This window comes from Oncorhynchus mykiss, chromosome 25, assembly GCF_013265735.2.
Source record: "Oncorhynchus mykiss isolate Arlee chromosome 25, USDA_OmykA_1.1, whole genome shotgun sequence".
Classification (NCBI taxonomy): domain Eukaryota; kingdom Metazoa; phylum Chordata; class Actinopteri; order Salmoniformes; family Salmonidae; genus Oncorhynchus; species Oncorhynchus mykiss.
Genome location: NC_048589.1, coordinates 11,846,966 through 11,864,555, shown reverse-complemented (window position 1 = coordinate 11,864,555; position 17,590 = coordinate 11,846,966). Strand labels below are relative to the sequence as shown.

General features: G+C 45.8%; 1 protein-coding gene across 2 annotated transcripts in view; it reads left to right on the top strand.

Annotated features, from left to right (window-relative positions):
- The window catches only part of spata17 (spermatogenesis associated 17), a 64,461-nt gene extending 49,272 nt beyond the window's left edge, over positions 1–15,189 (top strand). For both annotated transcript variants that reach the window (XM_036962966.1, XM_036962965.1), the window contains exon 10: positions 14,936–15,189. In XM_036962966.1, coding sequence (XP_036818861.1) covers positions 14,936–15,016 — 81 coding nt within the window. In that variant the 3' untranslated portion in view covers positions 15,017–15,189. The remainder of the gene's footprint in view (positions 1–14,935) is intronic.
- Positions 15,190–17,590: the final 2,401 nt, after the last annotated feature.

The following is a 17,590-nucleotide window of genomic DNA, read 5'->3' as shown; positions in this document are numbered from 1 at the left end:
ATATTACTGCATGGTCGGAACTAGCAGCACAAGCATTTCACTACACTCGCAATAACATCTGCTAACCATGTGTATGTGACCAATTTGATTTGATGTTCCTGCTGTAGCGAATTGGCTCCAATTTAGATTTTACATCTGTATACGGCAAAACACACTGTAATTAAAACGGCAACACACTCCATAATCTACAGACGGCACCACTGCACTCCATCAATTAAAACGGCAACACACTCCATAATCTACAGACGGCACCACTGCACTCCATCAATTAAAACGGCAACACACTCCATAATCTACAGACGGCACCACTGCACTCCAACAATTAAAAGGGCAACACACTAGATAATCTACAGACGGCACCACTGCACTCCATCAATTAAAACTGCAACACACTCCATAATCTACAGACGGCACCACTGCACTCCATCAATTAAAACGGCAACACACTCCATAATCTACAGACGGCACCACTGCACTCCAACAATTAAAAGGGCAACACACTCCATAATCTACAGACGGCACCACTGCACTCCATCAATTAAAACGGCAACACACTCCATAATCTACAGACGGCACCACTGCACTCCATCAATTAAAAGGGCAACACACTCCATAATCTACAGACGGCACCACTGCACTCCAACAATTAAAAGGGCAACACACTCCATAATCTACAGACGGCACCACTGCACTCCATCAATTAAAACGGCAACACACTCCATAATCTACAGACGGCACCACTGCACTCCATCAATTAAAACAGCAACACACTCCATAATCTACAGACGGCACCACTGCACTTCAACAATTAAAAGGGCAACACACTCCATAATCTACAGACGGCACCACTGCACTCCATCAATTAAAAGGGCAACACACTCCATAATCTACAGACGGCACCACTGCACTCCATCAATTAAAACGGCAACACACTCCATAATCTACAGACGGCACCACTGCACTCCATCAATTAAAAGGGCAAGACACTCCATGTCTCTGTTGCCTGCGGTGGAGGTTGCGTCGCCGTGTGTGTGTGTGTGTGTGTGTGTGTGTGTGTGTGTGTGTGTGTCAGTGAGCGCAATCTCTACCCTCTCTCATGTGGCTGTCTCACTGTTGATTGCTGCTCTGCAGTGACAGCACTCAGCTCACCTAATGACCTCTCATCCCCCTGGTGATGCTAGCCATGATGATGAGGAGGAGGGCGATGATGATGATGAGGAGGATGATGATTATTTCCTGTCATCGTCAGTGAAGGTCCCCAGCTCTGCCACGTCAGGCTGCTGTCACCGATATGAGATACGGGTAGAAAGTCCCCTCTCTCTTTCTCTCGCTCTCTCGCTCTCGCCATCTCTCTCTCTCTCTGGTAATTAGTGTGTTTGCTTACCGCGTGTGTCACCGGCAGCAAACGGAGAGCACAACCCCTGTATCAGGCTCAGAGGGCTGCTAGAGTGGACAACCTCAACCCTGGTGTCTCCCCAAATCGCCCTCACCCCTTCAGCCCTCACCAAGCCCCCCTTCCCCCTTGCTCATCACTGTAACTCAGATTTCATCTTTCCTGATTCATTAGCTATTCCTGATATGTTTGCCCTCTCAGCATTAGTAGTATTTTCCCTTTCTTACGTCTCTATCACATCATTAAAATGTATGTCTAGTATTTTCCTAAATGTATATATATTGCTGTTACAGTCCTGTATATCCCCAGTCTCATACTAATGAGTACCCAGCCTCATAGCACTGCGTACCCAGCCTCATAGCACTGCGTACCCAGCCTCATAGCACTGCGTACCCAGCCTCATACTAATGAGTACCCAGCCTCATACTAATGAGTACCCAGCCTCATAGCACTGCGTACCCAGCCTCATAGCACTGCGTACCCAGCCTCATACTAATGAGTACCCAGCCTCATAGCACTGCGTACCCAGTTTCACACTAATGAGTACCCAGCCTCATACTAATGAGTACCCAGCCTCATAGCACTGCGTACCCAGCCTCACACTAATGAGTACCCAGCCTCATACTAATGAGTACCCAGCCTCATAGCACTGCGTACCCAGCCTCATAGCACTGCGTACCCAGCCTCATACCAATGCGTACCCAGCCTCATAGATCCCATCCCCAGCCCAACTTCCATTCCCTGTCCGGGTCCCCCTGTCCTTGCCCCAGCCCCTGTTTCCAACGTCTAGCCCAGGCTCATATCCTACCTCTAACCCAATGCATCCCCAAGCCCAATCCCCAGCCCTCTCCCTGGCCTTTGATGTTGTGACGTTAAGCTAACGGTAGCTAGCGTTCTTACCACCAGTGCTGTCTAATGGTGGACGGTGGCTAATTACAGTGTCTAATGAAGTGCACGTAGTGGGCACGTCTGGCCGCCTCTCCTCTCCTTCCCCTCGCATTAGGCTTTCATCCATCAGCCCGCTCAACTGATGCCTCTACACCACTGCCTAGACCCACTGCCTAGTGCTAGACACAAACATTTGCACACATGCACACATGCATGCGCACACAAACGCACGTGCGCTGATATAAAGACAGAAATACACGCACGCACACAGATTCACACACACACAAACATAACCTGGCACATACAAATGCTTTCATATGCACACGCACACACTTTCTCTCTCACACTCACACACACACACACACACACACACACACACACACACACACACACACACACACACACCGTTGTTAACGTTGCTTCAGTAATTGCTTGTTTTACTCCTCTATCCTTTCTAGTCCCCCTCCAACCCCACTCCTCTTGCGCCCCCCCACCCTCCCAGCCACACATTTTATTAGGGTCATAATTGTGGAGCCAGGCTCCAGGCTTGTGGCAGGACAGGACAGGACAGGACAGGGGGAAAAATGTTTCATCTGAAGATGACGATTTGCTGCGGCCTCCTCTTGTTAATTATCCTGGGCGTAATGCATCAACGTGACGTGTGTGATACACGAGCTGTGTTTAAATACCAATGATATTCATTATGAGCCATTAATAAGTAAAATAAAGTAGGCCACTGGTAAGGATGGGGAGGCGGGGAGGGGGCAGTGTGTGTATTGTGTGTGTGTGAGCTTTGGGCTGCGCGGTACACCGTATTTTACTATATAGCGGTATTGATTTGAATTTACCTTCTATAACGGTATTTGAATGTTTGTTTTGTTAAATGTGATACGCCGTGTGTAACATCCATTTTTATAGTTTACTTCTCATCTCTCTCAGCTCTCTCTCTCTCCATGCGGCTTTCCACACAGACCAAGCCACGCCCCCTGTCACTTAAGGAGCGCATTTGTTTGTTCCTCGACCACGAGACTCTTGGGTTCAGTCTGCATGGTCAATGCAGAGCATACAACAATGTTGATGACAACAATGCTGTTTTCACTTTGCTCGTTCTATAATGACACTATTAGTTTGTGTTTCTTACATCAGCAAACAGCTAGTTTGTCTTTTCTTAGCAAGTTGGGCCTAAATCTAGTTAGCCACTAATGTTAATCGCTAGTTAGCTGGCTAGCTAGCTAGCTAATAAATGTACTGAGTCAGAGCAAACGTAATTAGCTATACAGCCTGATAATACCAGCGATGGTGTAGACCTAAATCAGCATGTTGTTTGTGCAACAGTATATTCTAAATCAAAGAGGAATATGCAAAGCATGAATATGTTAGCTACATGAAGTAGCTAAGAGAAAATAGTAAATAAAGCCAAAGATTATAGGGTCCCCTAGGAAACACTTATCAACACTTTGGTTCCTACCCTGTCACAGTAAGTCCTCCCTGGCATTTTCCTTTGTTGTCAGAATGGCGGAAAACCCATTGAAATCACTTGTATGTGTTGCCACCCTTGGCTCACGCACTACTCATAAAGCAAATCTTTAAAGCAAACTTTTATTATTAAAAAACACAATACCTTCAAATACTGTCTTTACTGTCCAATTTCTTTTAAATACCGTGGTATGATATTTTGGCCATATCGTCCAGCCCAAGTTTGTGAGCGTGCGTGTGTGAGACGGTGTCTCTGTCCCGTCCATCCCCATCCGACCCCGTCCCCAGTCCTCTCTCCAGCCTCTCCATGTACATTAGCATCCGGGCAGACGAAAGAGGGCTAATTCACCATAACGGTTTTACTGCGGTGTAAAACTCCCCTACTCCTTCATTGGCAGTGTAATAAAGCATTCCCCTGACATGTTCCTTCCTTCTCTTCCCCGTATATTTATCAATTAACCCCACACGCTTCTCCATTATGTCAGCATTTCCCCCTCCAGACTTGCATACTGAGGAACCAGGCAGAGACAGGAGACGAGGAGAGGAGAGGAGGAGAGGCCAGAGGCGTTATAGCTGCCTGGTGCTTTAAAAGGGGTCCCTCTCTGACACGGGATGCAGTTTTTATACACGCAGTGATCCGCCATCAGCAGCATGTAGAATAGATATCACAGCTTTCACTGTCATATTAAAATGGGTCCATGTAAAAACAGAACTAACATTGTCAATCTGTGCTGAGAATATCATCTTCATTGTGAAATTTGATCAAAAATCACTACCATATCTACCATTACCAAATAATTATTTTTAGAATGCACTTGTTTCAATTTTGTTGATATTTGAATAGGCCAGATCATCAAAATATTAACATATATTTGGCATGGTGTTATTGCTGCAATTAAAATGTTTAAATAATTTATAGCCCTTACTCAGCACGTCACGGTAATATACTAATAGACGCGGAGAAGATTCACCCTCAACATTTATTTTCAAGGTGAAGCATTTTGTTTACTGAACAAAAGTATAAACGCAACATGCAACAATTTCAAAGATCTTACTGAGGTACAGTTCATATGAGGAAATCAGTCAAATGAAATAAATTAATTAGGCCCTGATCTATGGATTTCACATGACTGGGAATACAGATATGCAGCTGTTGTTCGATGATAACTTTAATAAATGGGACTCACAATGTGCCTCACAATGGGCCTCAGGATCTATTCAAGGTACTTCTGTGTATTCAAATTGCCATCGATAAAATGCAATTGAGTTCGTTGTCCGTATCTTTATGCCTGCCCATACCATAACCCCACCGCCACCACGAGGAACTGTTCACAACGTTGACATCAGCAAACAGCTCACCCACACGACACCATTACACGTGGTCTGCGGTTGTGAGGCTGGTTGGACGTACTGACAAATTCTCTAAAACAATGTTGGAGGCGGCTTATGGTAGAGAAATGAACATTACATTCTCTGGCAACAGCTCTGGTGGACATTCCTGCAGACAGCATGCCAATTGCGCGCTCTCTCCTTGTGTGACAAAACTGCACATTTTAAAGCGGCCTTTTATTGTCCCATGTACAAGGTGCACCTGTTTAATCAGCTTCTTGAAATGCCACACCTGTCAGGTGGATGAATTATCTTGACAAAGGAGAAATGCTCACTAATAGGGATGGAAACAATTGGGATTTTTGTGCATATGGAACATTTCTGGAATCTTTTATTTTCCGCTAATGAAACACGGGACCACTTTACGTGTTGTGTTTATGTTTCTGTTCAGTGTACATAAAAGCAATTTACCCCATATTCTATGGAAATCCAAATGGCTACGTATACTATGGTACGAAATACGCAAAACTAGCTGTAGAATAACATGTGAATTCCTGAATAAAAGCAGGTTGTTGGAGGGGAAGTCATATACTTGATGTTGGAGGTATATTTAGATAGGGGAGATATCTCACCCAGTGTAGATGCAAAACAGAGCCATAAGGATAAGACTAGGTGTGTTTTAATTGAGCCAGCAGGCCTGTGAGAGGGGCTATGCTCCAGTGAAGCATACAATACTAGCCTGTCTGTATCCCCTCTCCCTGGCCGGCCCTGACACACATTCTGCTGCAGCAGACACATCACTAGAACAGCAACATGACAGCCTTCATATGGACTGTGTCTATGATCAGAGTTCAGCAGAGAGAGAGAGAGAGAGAGAGGGAGAGAGACAGAGAGAGAGACAGAGAGAGAGATGGAGAGAGACAGAGAGAGACAGAGAGAGAGATAGAGAGAGAGAGAGAGAGAGAGAGAGAGAGAGAGAGAGAAAATGTAGATGCTGTTTTAGTTCTAGACATGCAGGAGGTTGTGGACAGGATACACATATGCATACACACACGCACACACACACACGCCCATTCAATACACAAGCATGCACACGCACACATATTAAGCAAGTCTATGCAGGTACACACACACACGTACACACTTCTGAACACTCAAGGAGAAAAGACAGTACATCCATGTCACAATAAACAGAAAACAAACCATGTTTCATGTATTTGCTGCGTTGCTTGCGTATTTGTTCTCTTTTAAAGCACTCATTAATTGTGTCAATTTTTTCCTGTGTCATACGGACACAAGATGAGAGTGTTTCTATCATTGTGGCATCCTATATTTCCCACGTTTAGATATTGCAATAAATGTACTATTATTAGTGATAGGGGAAAAATGTATGCGGTTTACATTTCGGGATATTATTTTTGCACCTGCATGAAAACTACACAGCATGTTCTCCATCTTCTTGTTAAAAAGGGAGGCCATTTGTTTTCACCAGTTATTTCCATGACTGATCAACACTCGTTTTCTCATGGCTCTCTCTCTCTTTTCCTTCCGCAGCAGACATATGGTGAGCAATAATTATTGGAACATCGAATCGCAATAAAATCGCAGTATCAACTCACAATACTGTACATATAGAATTGTGAGAATCGTAATGCAGTAAGTATCGTGATATCCCTGGTAATTCCCAGCCTGGTAAACATTGCTGTTGTTTTAGTGTGTGACCAGAATCCTGTTGAACCTGTGTCTTCCGTATGGTAGAATGGAATGAGATCTGATCACACACACACACACACACACACTGACACTAGGGGGGAAGCAATCGCAAACACTTACAGCTGCAAATGGCCATTGTGTCATGCTAAAAGGTGTGTTGACGAATGAGGCCGCTAACCCTGGCTGAGAGAGCCCAGCGTTGGGATTAGATGGAGACGGCTGATCACATCGCCTCCGCTGCCGCCTGCTTTGCATGGGAATTGTGCATATTTAATCTGTGTGTTGCGAACGGGCGGGTAGACAGGCGTGTTGCGCCCAGACCAAGCCGTCTCTCTGTTTCTCATTACAGCGCTAACTGTCTGTCTGTGGATCTGTCCCTAATAACGCCCATCACGGAGGGTACACTCTTAGAAAATAGGTTTCCGAAAGGGTTATTCAGCTGTCCCCATAGGAGAACCCCTTTTTGGTTCCAGGTAGAACCCTCTGTGTGAAGGGGTCTACAGTACATGGAACTCAAAAAGGTTCTACCTGGAACCAAAAAGGGTTCTTCAAAGAGTTCTCTTATGGGGACAGCCTGAAGAGCCCTTTTAGGTTCTAGATAGCACCTTTTGCTCTAAGAGTGTATCTTTAGCTTCAGTAGACCAGTAAAGCACGTTTGTCGATGTTGAGATCAGCTGGGATGCTCACATTGGAAAACACAGTGTTAATCTAGACCACACAGCTAACATAAAGAGTGGCCGGATTTTGTGGAGGAATTAGTCTTGTCAAAGAATTAACCAGTGATCCCTTTATTAAAACATCAGTACCACATTTCATGTGGAAATAAGGGCGAACAGGCTTTACAATGAGGGAATGGGCTTAATGTGACTGGGATTGTTATTTGCTATGTGTTTGTAGACGGGCGTCTTGGTCTGAGACGGTAACTTAAGTTTAGTATTCTGTTTCAGTCTGCTCATTAATGTGATCGCGTGTCAGTGAACACAACTCTATCAATCCTATCCGTCTCTCTTCCTCCCTCTCTCATCTCGTTCTTATCCGTCTTACACTTCTGTTGGGGGGGGGGGGATTACAATTAATGTTCTTTTTATTTCCGCCCTTCTTCGCCTTCTCATCTCTCTTCTTCTTCCTCTCTCTTCTTCTTCTTTCACTTCTTCAGAGGACTTTGTTTTCTCATGCATCTCATATATTACGGAATACCAACAAAAAAAAACAAGTGGGTGTGTGGGGTTTTTTTTTGTGGTTTTTTTTTTTTTACGAAGGCCCCTCGCTGTGCGTGTAATTTCTTGTTTGTGTGGCGCTCCGTCGTGTCGCTCCTCGCCTCGCTCGGCCCTCTGCGAAACCCTCTGGTGTGGACGAGAGAGAGGGAGAGAAAAAAAAGAGAGAGAAAAATGCAGGATGATAACAAAGGCAGCTCGGATTTCACAAACGCATATTTCATCAATCATGTGAATACGTGTGAGTGATTATGCATAGCCGTGGCAGGGTTAGGCCTGATTACCATGCACCATAAAGGCTGCTTTCTTATCTCATACACACTGATTAGTTTCTGTCTGCAGATAGCCTCTACCCTCCTCTACACACACACACACACACACACACACACTTGCTAAAGCCAGTGAAATAGACTCATTTCCCTGAAATGACGTCCCACTCTCCCAGCCTCGGATTAGAAAGATGTAGATCCAGGGAAAGGCCTAATTCAGGTTTAGTTAAACAGGGACTAGGAGATGAGATATAGATTAACCTTGGATTACAGCCCTCTGAACTACACACTCTGAGAACTTTGTTAAATGAGCCTTAGCTATATCCAAGGCTAGGTTAACACATGTCCATGATAACCAAATTAAATCAGCCATTTACCGCAAGAGCAACCTTAATCTGGAGCTGGTTGGTTTTGGTAGAATGACCTGTATTTTAGTCATTTTAGTCATGATAGCCACATAGGAACCATTGTCATGCACTGAACTGAACTTGATCCGTTTTTCCGTCCAGACGTTCATTTTGTTTTAAGGCCTCTCAACATTCTGCAGTCGATCCGAGAGGTGTGTTATGTCACTGCTTAAAGGAGAAATGTTCTGAGAACGCCCCGTGCGTTATGCTCAAAAGAATGTGTCGTCTTTTCTGTATTGTGTCACGTTGGTCTCACAGTGTCCTGGACATGCTTGGCAATCAGACAGAGAGAGAGAGAGAGAGAGCGAGAGAGAGAGAAAGAGAGAGATGTAGAGGGAAAGAGAGAGAAGAGAGGGATGAAGAGGGAGAGGTTGAGGCAGAATTAGCCATGTATGAAAGGCCTCAGTTCCAGCCTCAACCAGGAAATTAGAAATTACTCTGTCAACTCTCTCCTTCGCTCTCTCTCTCTCTCTCTCTCTCTCTCTCTCTCTCTCACTCTCTCTCGCTCTCTCTCGCTCTCTCTCTCCCCCCCCTCTCTCTCTCCCTCTCTCTCTCTCTGAGTGGTTGAAGTAAAGTAACTCATTTTGGCTGGGCCGGGGCTGGTGTCAGGGTGTCTGAATGCTAGAAGTGTGCGGAACGCATTAGGACTTGACAGGGCCCTTCGTGAAATAAGTGAAATTAATGGAGCTCTTTTCATGTTGGACAAGGCCGCGGCACCCCTTTCACGCCGCTTACAGTCACCGAAAGTCAATAGTTTTTTATTACTCCTCAGGTCGACCTACATTCCACACTACAAGTGCTAGACCCACTAATTGGTTTCAGTTTGTGGAAAGGGAGAGAGAGAAAAAAACTTCAACCCAAAGAACACTGAAGCAAATAAATCAATCTCATATTTTTTCCCCTGTCTTTTCTCATTGAGTTGGAGGGAGAGAGGAGGGGGAGGGAGCTCGGGAGGGATCGAGTGAAAGAGAGGATAAATGCTTGGTTAGAGCACTGGTCCCGTGAGGTAACAATATCTAGGGTGTTAATGGAGGGGTCTGGTTAAAGTGCTCTGGACTGATGAGGTGACCTAAACCTACGGGTTTCCGTTCCAGTACGTCAGGGCTTTACCTCAGGCTCACACGAACGTGAAGTCCTTTGAAAAACAATAAATACTCATTATTCATCATTTCAAAATATGCTGTTACCATGGTATTAGCATTTAGCCCTCATTAGGCTACACCACCTATCCTATGCCAAACCAAAAACAACACAGAGAAGTACAGGCAGCGAATGACAAGATGACTGAAATTCGGAGAGTTGAATCGAAATCCAATTCAGGATAACTGTCATTCATTTTCAATGAATATTTAAGTGTTTTATCCTTGAATTGAGGATGGCCCCAACCCAGAATAGGACAATGCAAGTTAAAGCCGTATACTAAAGCCTTTTGTAGTAGTGATTTATCAGCTGTGTTCCAGTGTGCGGTCAGTTCTTCAGCTGGACAGACAGACAGTGTCAAGCTAAACTAAACTGAAGTGACAGTGGTTAGCCTCTTCAAGAAATGCCACCACAGCCACAAATTGATATGACACTTTGAACCCCCCCTCCCCCTATGTTTGTGTTGCATTCCAGGAGCGTTGCTGTGTCTCTCTTCCTACTTTCACAGCTCTGGTGGCTGTGTGTGGCTGTGTGTGTGTGTGTGTGTGTGTGTGTGTGTGTGTGTGTGTGTGTGTGTGTGTGTGTGTGTGTGTGTGTGTGTGTGTGTGTGTGTGTGTGTGTGTGTGCGTGAGGGATCGGGGCACCCGGGTGCAAAAGAAGCTGTCACACGAAGCTCCAGTCATGGTCCTCTCTGCCGTCTGCCTCAGCCTGACAAGTCCCTGCCTACTACCCACAGGTTACCACACCACAGAGAGATGGGGCCACGCACACGCACTGACACACACTCTCCACCGACACACACACATCCGCATGGCACATATCTCCACACACACTGACATGCGGTCTACTGCACTCCATCCACACGCACATTAAACACATTACCGTAGTGACACCAAACTGGCCACTTTGGTCAGCTTCACACATCACAAGTAACGGGAACAAAATCCACTTAGTAATCTAGTGATTGACCTTTCAGAGCCCAAAGTTAGTCAAAGATCACATCGTGCTACTAGCCAAGACGTGGGTGTGTTTCTGATGTCTAAGGGATTTTGACTGAGAGATCTGTCTTAGATGTTTTCACTGTGTGATCAGTTTGCAGAGGATATATGTATTTGGTGGTGACAGCATGCGCGCGCGTGTGTGTGTGTGCACGTGTGTGTGTGTGTTTGTGTGTGTGCGCACTGCTCTTCCGTCGTTAGTGTCAGTGTGCGGAGGGGGGCTCCTGTTTACAAGGACATGCTTGTCCCCGCCCCCCAGGCGTCGGTCGGCATGGCGATGATTGTCATGGCGATGGAGTGTGAGTGACAGGGCGATCACATGTTTACCCCGAGAGCAGGAAGTACACAGCGCCCCAGTCTCTGACATTAGTTTGTCCTTCCTCAACTTCTACTAACTACATATAGAAATAAATAACTAAACCCCTTCCCTCCCTCCCTCTCCCTCCCTCTCTCCCTCCTTCCCTTAGCGGCCAGCTCTAATTCCGAGGCGCCACTTTGTTCTGGGTTGTGGCCGCTGCCGTGCTGCAAAGGTTGCTGGGTAATCACAGGGCCTGGACGAGGGGGTCAGAGTTCACACCAGGTCACTCTCTGGTGTGTGTGTATGTGTGTGGAGGCGGGGGATGGCATGGACATCAGACCACACACACACAAATGCACACACGCAGTCACTACACAGGAACTCACATACACATACATATATATATATATTTATATATATATACCTACACACACTCTCACAGTCACCTACAGACACGTACAACTACACATACACACACTTACCTGGCAGTGTGGCGTTCCCTAGCATGTAGGCCAGTTGTAAAGTGGGCTCAGGCCCAGCTATAAATACCCCGGCAGCCTTTTCTGCAGCGCAGCAGAAAAGGAGGTCAGGGTTTGAGCGGAGACTCTGCATTCATCATTAGCGGGCTGCCGCTGCCGGTAATTCGCCCGTTACAGCCGTGATTAAGGGCCCGGTTAGTTTCAGCAGCCGCTCCACTCTGCTACCGTTCCTCACCGACCATAGCGCCATCGACCGCCAGAGGTTACGGCCATGTTACGGTTCTGCTCCTACAGGAACACGCGGTCGCATGGTCAGAGAGATGTAGAGAGCGAGAGACAGATTGTATCGGTGTGTGTGTGTGTGTGTATATGTGTATGCGTGAGTGTCTGTGTGTGCAGGGTTGGGTTGGGTAGGTTACTTTCTAAATGTAATCCATTACAGTTACTACAAAATTATAATCAGTGACGCAACTTTTGGATTACCCAAGCTCAGTAACGTAATTTAATTACTTTCAGTAACTTTTAGATTACTTTCCCCTTAAGAGGCATTAGAAGAAGACAAACATGAATATTACCATTTGAACGACATCTATTGGAGGATAAATCTATGTTAAAGGTTACATAGCCATATATGGATGTTAAATTCAACTTTATGGGTTGGTTATGTAGGTTTCTTCTAACCCATCGCTTTCTACTACATTGAATAATACAATTAGGCTATATTTGATTTAGATTTATTAGGACAACTATTAGTGACAACTAGTCTTACCGGGGTCCGACACATAACCAAAAATACATTACACACAAAACACTTTACAATTTACATACATTTAAAAACATTAACAGGTGTGTGTGTGTGTGTGTGTGTGTGTGTGTGTGTGTGTGTGTGTGTGTGTGTGCGCGCATCTATCAGTTCCACATACATGTCATTACATAAACACAACAAATAGGTCACATGGGGGAGAGGCGTTGTGCCGTGAGGTGTTGCTTTATTTGGTTCCAAAAGGATTCTTCGGCTGTCCCCACAGGAGAACCTCTTTTTGGTCCCAGGTAGAACCCTTTTTGGGTTCCATATAGAACCCTCTGTGGAATGGGTTCTACCTGGAACCAAAAAGGGTTCTTCAGAGGGTTCTCCTATGGGGACAGCTGAAGAACCCTTTGACAGTACGTTCTAGATAGCACCTTTTTTTTAAGTGTACCGAAAAGAGCCGTATGTGAAGAATGCACGTCAAATGCTGCGTTTACAATAGGCCTATTGTTTACCTTTGTGTTTGGTGACTCGTTGATGTCTCGATAAGCTGTTGAAGTCTAGCAAAAGTGTGCGAGTTTGAGCAAGTCCGTTAGGCCTATGGACATTTTCTTTATCAGCACGAAGGAGATTGAGCAACCGAAGCCCCACTCGTGGCCGTCTTAAATGAAACTTGTTGTTGACGTTATGGAGGACAATACCACTGAAGAGTTTAGAAGGGAGGAACTCCCTCAAACGTTTATTCCATAGGCTGGGATCTGTACTCTGCAGCTGTTGCAAGAGCGCATTTTTCACTGGCTGTCCACAGGTCGCAAAAACAATGACAGGCAGTTTAAAATAATTGAAAAGTAATCATCTACTTTTTCAAAAGTATTTGTAATCTGATTATAATATTTGTGCTGGTAACGTAGCAGATTCTAGTTATGTATTTTTGTAATCTATTACATGTCACGGATTCCATGGAATCCATTACTCCCCAACCCTGTATGTGTGTGTGCATGAATTTTTTTTCCTGAGTCTGTGTGTGTGTAGTTATTGTGTTCTGTGTTGGGTTGTTGGGGTGTTGTAGCAGTACGTCCATGCCCTCTGTGAGAGGCTTGGGGGGCTGATGACAGGCCTGTCACAATCACTCATGAAAAGAGCATTCACTGCCGAAGACACACACACACACACAGGAACACACACAGGCTTTATGAGGAGAACATGCTGTATGGGGACTTAATGCTTCATTGAATATGTTTCTGAATAATGACAGATTTATGTTATTTCCCACTTTGACATCTCTCATAGCTACTCCTCGATGACGACCGCTAAAACCGGAAGTGAGTAACTTTGTGTTTCCTCTCTCTCTCTCTGTCTCTCTCTCTCTCTCTCTCTCTCTCTCTCTCCCTCCCCCTCTCTCTCTCCTTCTCTCTCTCTCTCTCTCTCTCTCTCTCTCTCTCCTTCTCTCTCTCTCTCTCTCCCTCCCTCTCTCTCCTTCTCACTCTCTCTCTCTCTCTCCCTCTCTCTCTCTCTCTCTCTCTCTCTCTCTCTCTCTCTCTCTCTCTCCCTCTCTCTCCTTCTCTCTCTCTCTCTCTCCCTCCCTCTCTCTCCTTCTCTCTCTCTCTCTCCCTCCCTCTCTCTCCTTCTCCCTCTCTCTCTCTCTCTCTCTCTCTCTCTCCCTCCCCCTCTCTCTCTCCCCCTCTCTCTCTCCCCATCTCTCTCTCTCTCCCCATCTCTCTCTCTCTCTCTCTCTCTCTCTCTCTCCATCTCTCTCCATCTCTCTCTCTCCCCATCTCTCTCTCTCTCTCTCTCTCCATCTCTCTCTCTCCCATCTCTCTCTCTCTCTGCCCATCTCTCTCTCTCTCTCTCTCTCTCCCCATCTCTCTCTCTCTCTCTCTCTCTCTCTCTCTCTCTCTCCATCTCTCTCCATCTCTCTCTCTCCCCATCTTTCTCTCTCTCTCTCTCCCCCTCTCTCTCTCCCCATCTCTCTCTCTCTCCCCATCTCTCTCTCTCTCTCTCTCTCTCTCTCTCTCTCTCCATCTCTCTCCATCTCTCTCTCTCCCCATCTTTCTCTCTCTCTCTCTCCATCTCTCTCTCTCCCCATCTCTCTCTCTCTCTCTCTCTCTCTCCATCTCTCTCTCTCCCATCTCTCTCTCTCTCTCTCTCTCTCTCTCCATCTCTCTCTCTCCCATCTCTCTCTCTCTCTCTCTCTCTCTGCCCATCTCTCTCTCTCTCTCTCTCTCTCCCCATCTCTCTCTCTCTCTCTCTCTCTCTCTCTCTCCATCTCTCTCCATCTCTCTCTCTCCCCATCTTTCTCTCTCTCTCTCTCCCCCTCTCTCTCTCCCCATCTCTCTCTCTCTCCCCATCTCTCTCTCTCTCTCTCTCTCTCTCTCTCCATCTCTCTCCATCTCTCTCTCTCCCCATCTTTCTCTCTCTCTCTCTCCATCTCTCTCTCTCCCCATCTCTCTCTCTCTCTCTCTCTCCATCTCTCTCTCTCCCATCTCTCTCTCTCTCTCTCTCTCTCTGCCCATCTCTCTCTCTCTCTCTCTCTCTCTCCCCCCATCTCTCTCTCTCTCTCTCTCTCTCTCTCTCTCTCTCCAGCCATTCAAGACAGTCTTCACCACTTGTCATGTGTTTGATAAATTTGGACGCCTCTACTCCAACGCTGGGAAGATTGTATGAAACTATCGTTCAGTAAGAAAATTCAACTCAACATTATCACACTGAGAAGTGTGGACTTGTATTGGTAACTGTATTCCCTTGTATCCTTGTATTTTCGTTTGTGTGTCTTACTGTATATGGACGGAAATTCACAAAGTTAATTAAATTCACGGTCACAAGAAATGTGCCATAATGTTATGATGAGCATTTTCTTCAACCTATGTTCAAGTTCAACTTATCCTATAATGATGCCATGCATTTTATACAGTAGCAATGTAATCACACACACACACACACACACACACACACCTCTCTCTTCCAAGAAACGCCTCATTCTGTCAACCAACACACAAACACACACAGCACATGAGCACGTAAAGCCGACTACCTCATCCCTCTGCTCATTCTTCCCATCCTGGAATCAGGCTAATGGGGACGCTTTCCCACAGAGCGGGGCCACACTCGGCGGCCCAAAATAAATGTGCTTTAATTTGAGAGAGTGGAGCAACTCATCTGCCTATAGCTCCCTGATTTCATTTCCACACCTCATACTGAGTGCTTTGTTCTGTCTGGGCGTGTGTGTGTTGTCTGGTGATGAGTCCAGGGCACCAGTGTGTAATCTGGAGATTCAGTAGAGGGATTGTTGTGCTCTGGCCTAGTCCATCACTTCCCAATAACTCAGCCTGTGCTGACTGTGTGTGTGTGTGTGTGTGTGTGTGTGTGTGTGTGTGTGTGTGTGTGTGTGTGTGTGTGTGTGTGTGTGTGTGTGTGTGTGTGTGTGTGTGTGTGTGTGTGTGTGTGTGTGTGTGTGTGTGTCTTTATATGTGGATGTGCACACGCATGAGTGTGTAGTCCAAGCACGCTGGTTTGGGGGGGGGGGTCTATTTATTGTGTGTGTGTATCAGGGAGGGGGGTGTAGGGATACGGGGTCAGGGGTGTGACAGGGGAGTGACGGGCTGTCTCAGCACACTGCAGCCTCACAGCAGGAGAACGTCAGAGACACACACACACACACGTTCCTGACACACCTGACCTTCCAGTCCACACACATGCACACACCCTTCCTGCCCACCACCCCACCTGCCCGTCTCACCTGTCGGACACATTCAGTTTCTAAAGTGTTTGTTAAAGTGATGCTCCAGAACGTTTGTGTAATTTCAGCCGGTAGTTTTAAAAGTGGTGCTCACGAGCCAAAACGAGCACCCCGTTTTTAGTGTGCTACGTCATCCAATGCTCTACCACGTCATCCGTTCTTGTTGTTGTTGTGCAATCCGTACGGTATGTTATGAATCCAATTCATGCAATATGTTATTCATTTGTTGTGTGTAAGATCATCTTTAAGGGTTTGTAAGTGGTTTGTGGTCTGTTGATAATCTGTTGATAATCTGTTGATATTGTGTTATTAATCTGTTGATAATCTGTTAATAATCTGTTGATAATCTGTTAATAATCTGTTGATAATCTGTTGATTGTGGAGCGAGAGAGATGGGTTGAGTCAGGGAGGGTTAAAGAGGGTGAGGAGGGAAAACATCGTTGTCAGGCTGAGACGGGGTGAGGCAACACGATCTCGTAGGTACCATATTTTTTTAAAAAATTTTTTATTTAACCAGGTAGGCAAGTTGAGAACAAGTTCTCATTTACAACTGCGACCTGGCCAAGATAAAGCAAAGCAGTTCGACACACACAACGACACAGAGTTACACATGGAGTAAAACAAACATACAGTCAATAATACAGTAGAAACAAGTCTATATACGATGCGAGCAAATGAGGTGAGATAAGGGAGGTAAAGGCAAAAAAAATAGATGAACATCTATTTAATTCCGTGTGGTTACAGGTTTATAACATAACCAACTCAAAGGTTAAGAGTTTAGGCATCGTTTCAGCTAAGGTTAAGGTTAGGGCTGTGGTTTGAGAAACGCTTGAAAGGAAATAATTGAAAATGACTCGCTCTTACCATCGAGTATCATCAATTATTCTCACGTCATTACTCGAGTGTTGCCACCAGTGGTGATGCAGTGGTCTGAGCAGCAGGCTTTGGCTCTGAGCATCACCAGTTCACGCCCGGTGCTGGGTAGGAGTCTTTATTATTGTTCTGTGAGTGCAGAGGAAGTGGATATATCCACCTTCTCAGGATCTTTTCAGACTTCCGGAAGTTCCAAGTCTATTTTAGGTGATCAGGCTGGGTCGAGGAGGGGCAAAGGGCGGGTCGAGGAGGGGATGAGATCATTTTCATGCTGGGTCATTTGCATGCCCTCCTCTGGTCTCCATCGAGCTGTCAGTAACAGCTGCCAGACCTGGCAGATAGGAGGCGCAGCACGCTCACACACACACACCAACACACACATTCACATTCCCTGACACACTGACACACACTCAGTCAAATCCCATCTTGATATCCAAGCAGAAATGACCTGTACATTTATCTTAACCCAGGTGGACATGTTTTTGAGATTTGTATATGTGACAGTATGTATATTTGACCCCAGTCTGGCTTATAAAGCAGCTAATGGATGGGTGTTGATCAGACAGCATTCAGGCCCCAGCGTCTCAGTCTCCATAGAAAGCACTTAGCATGTTTGTGTGGAGCAATGT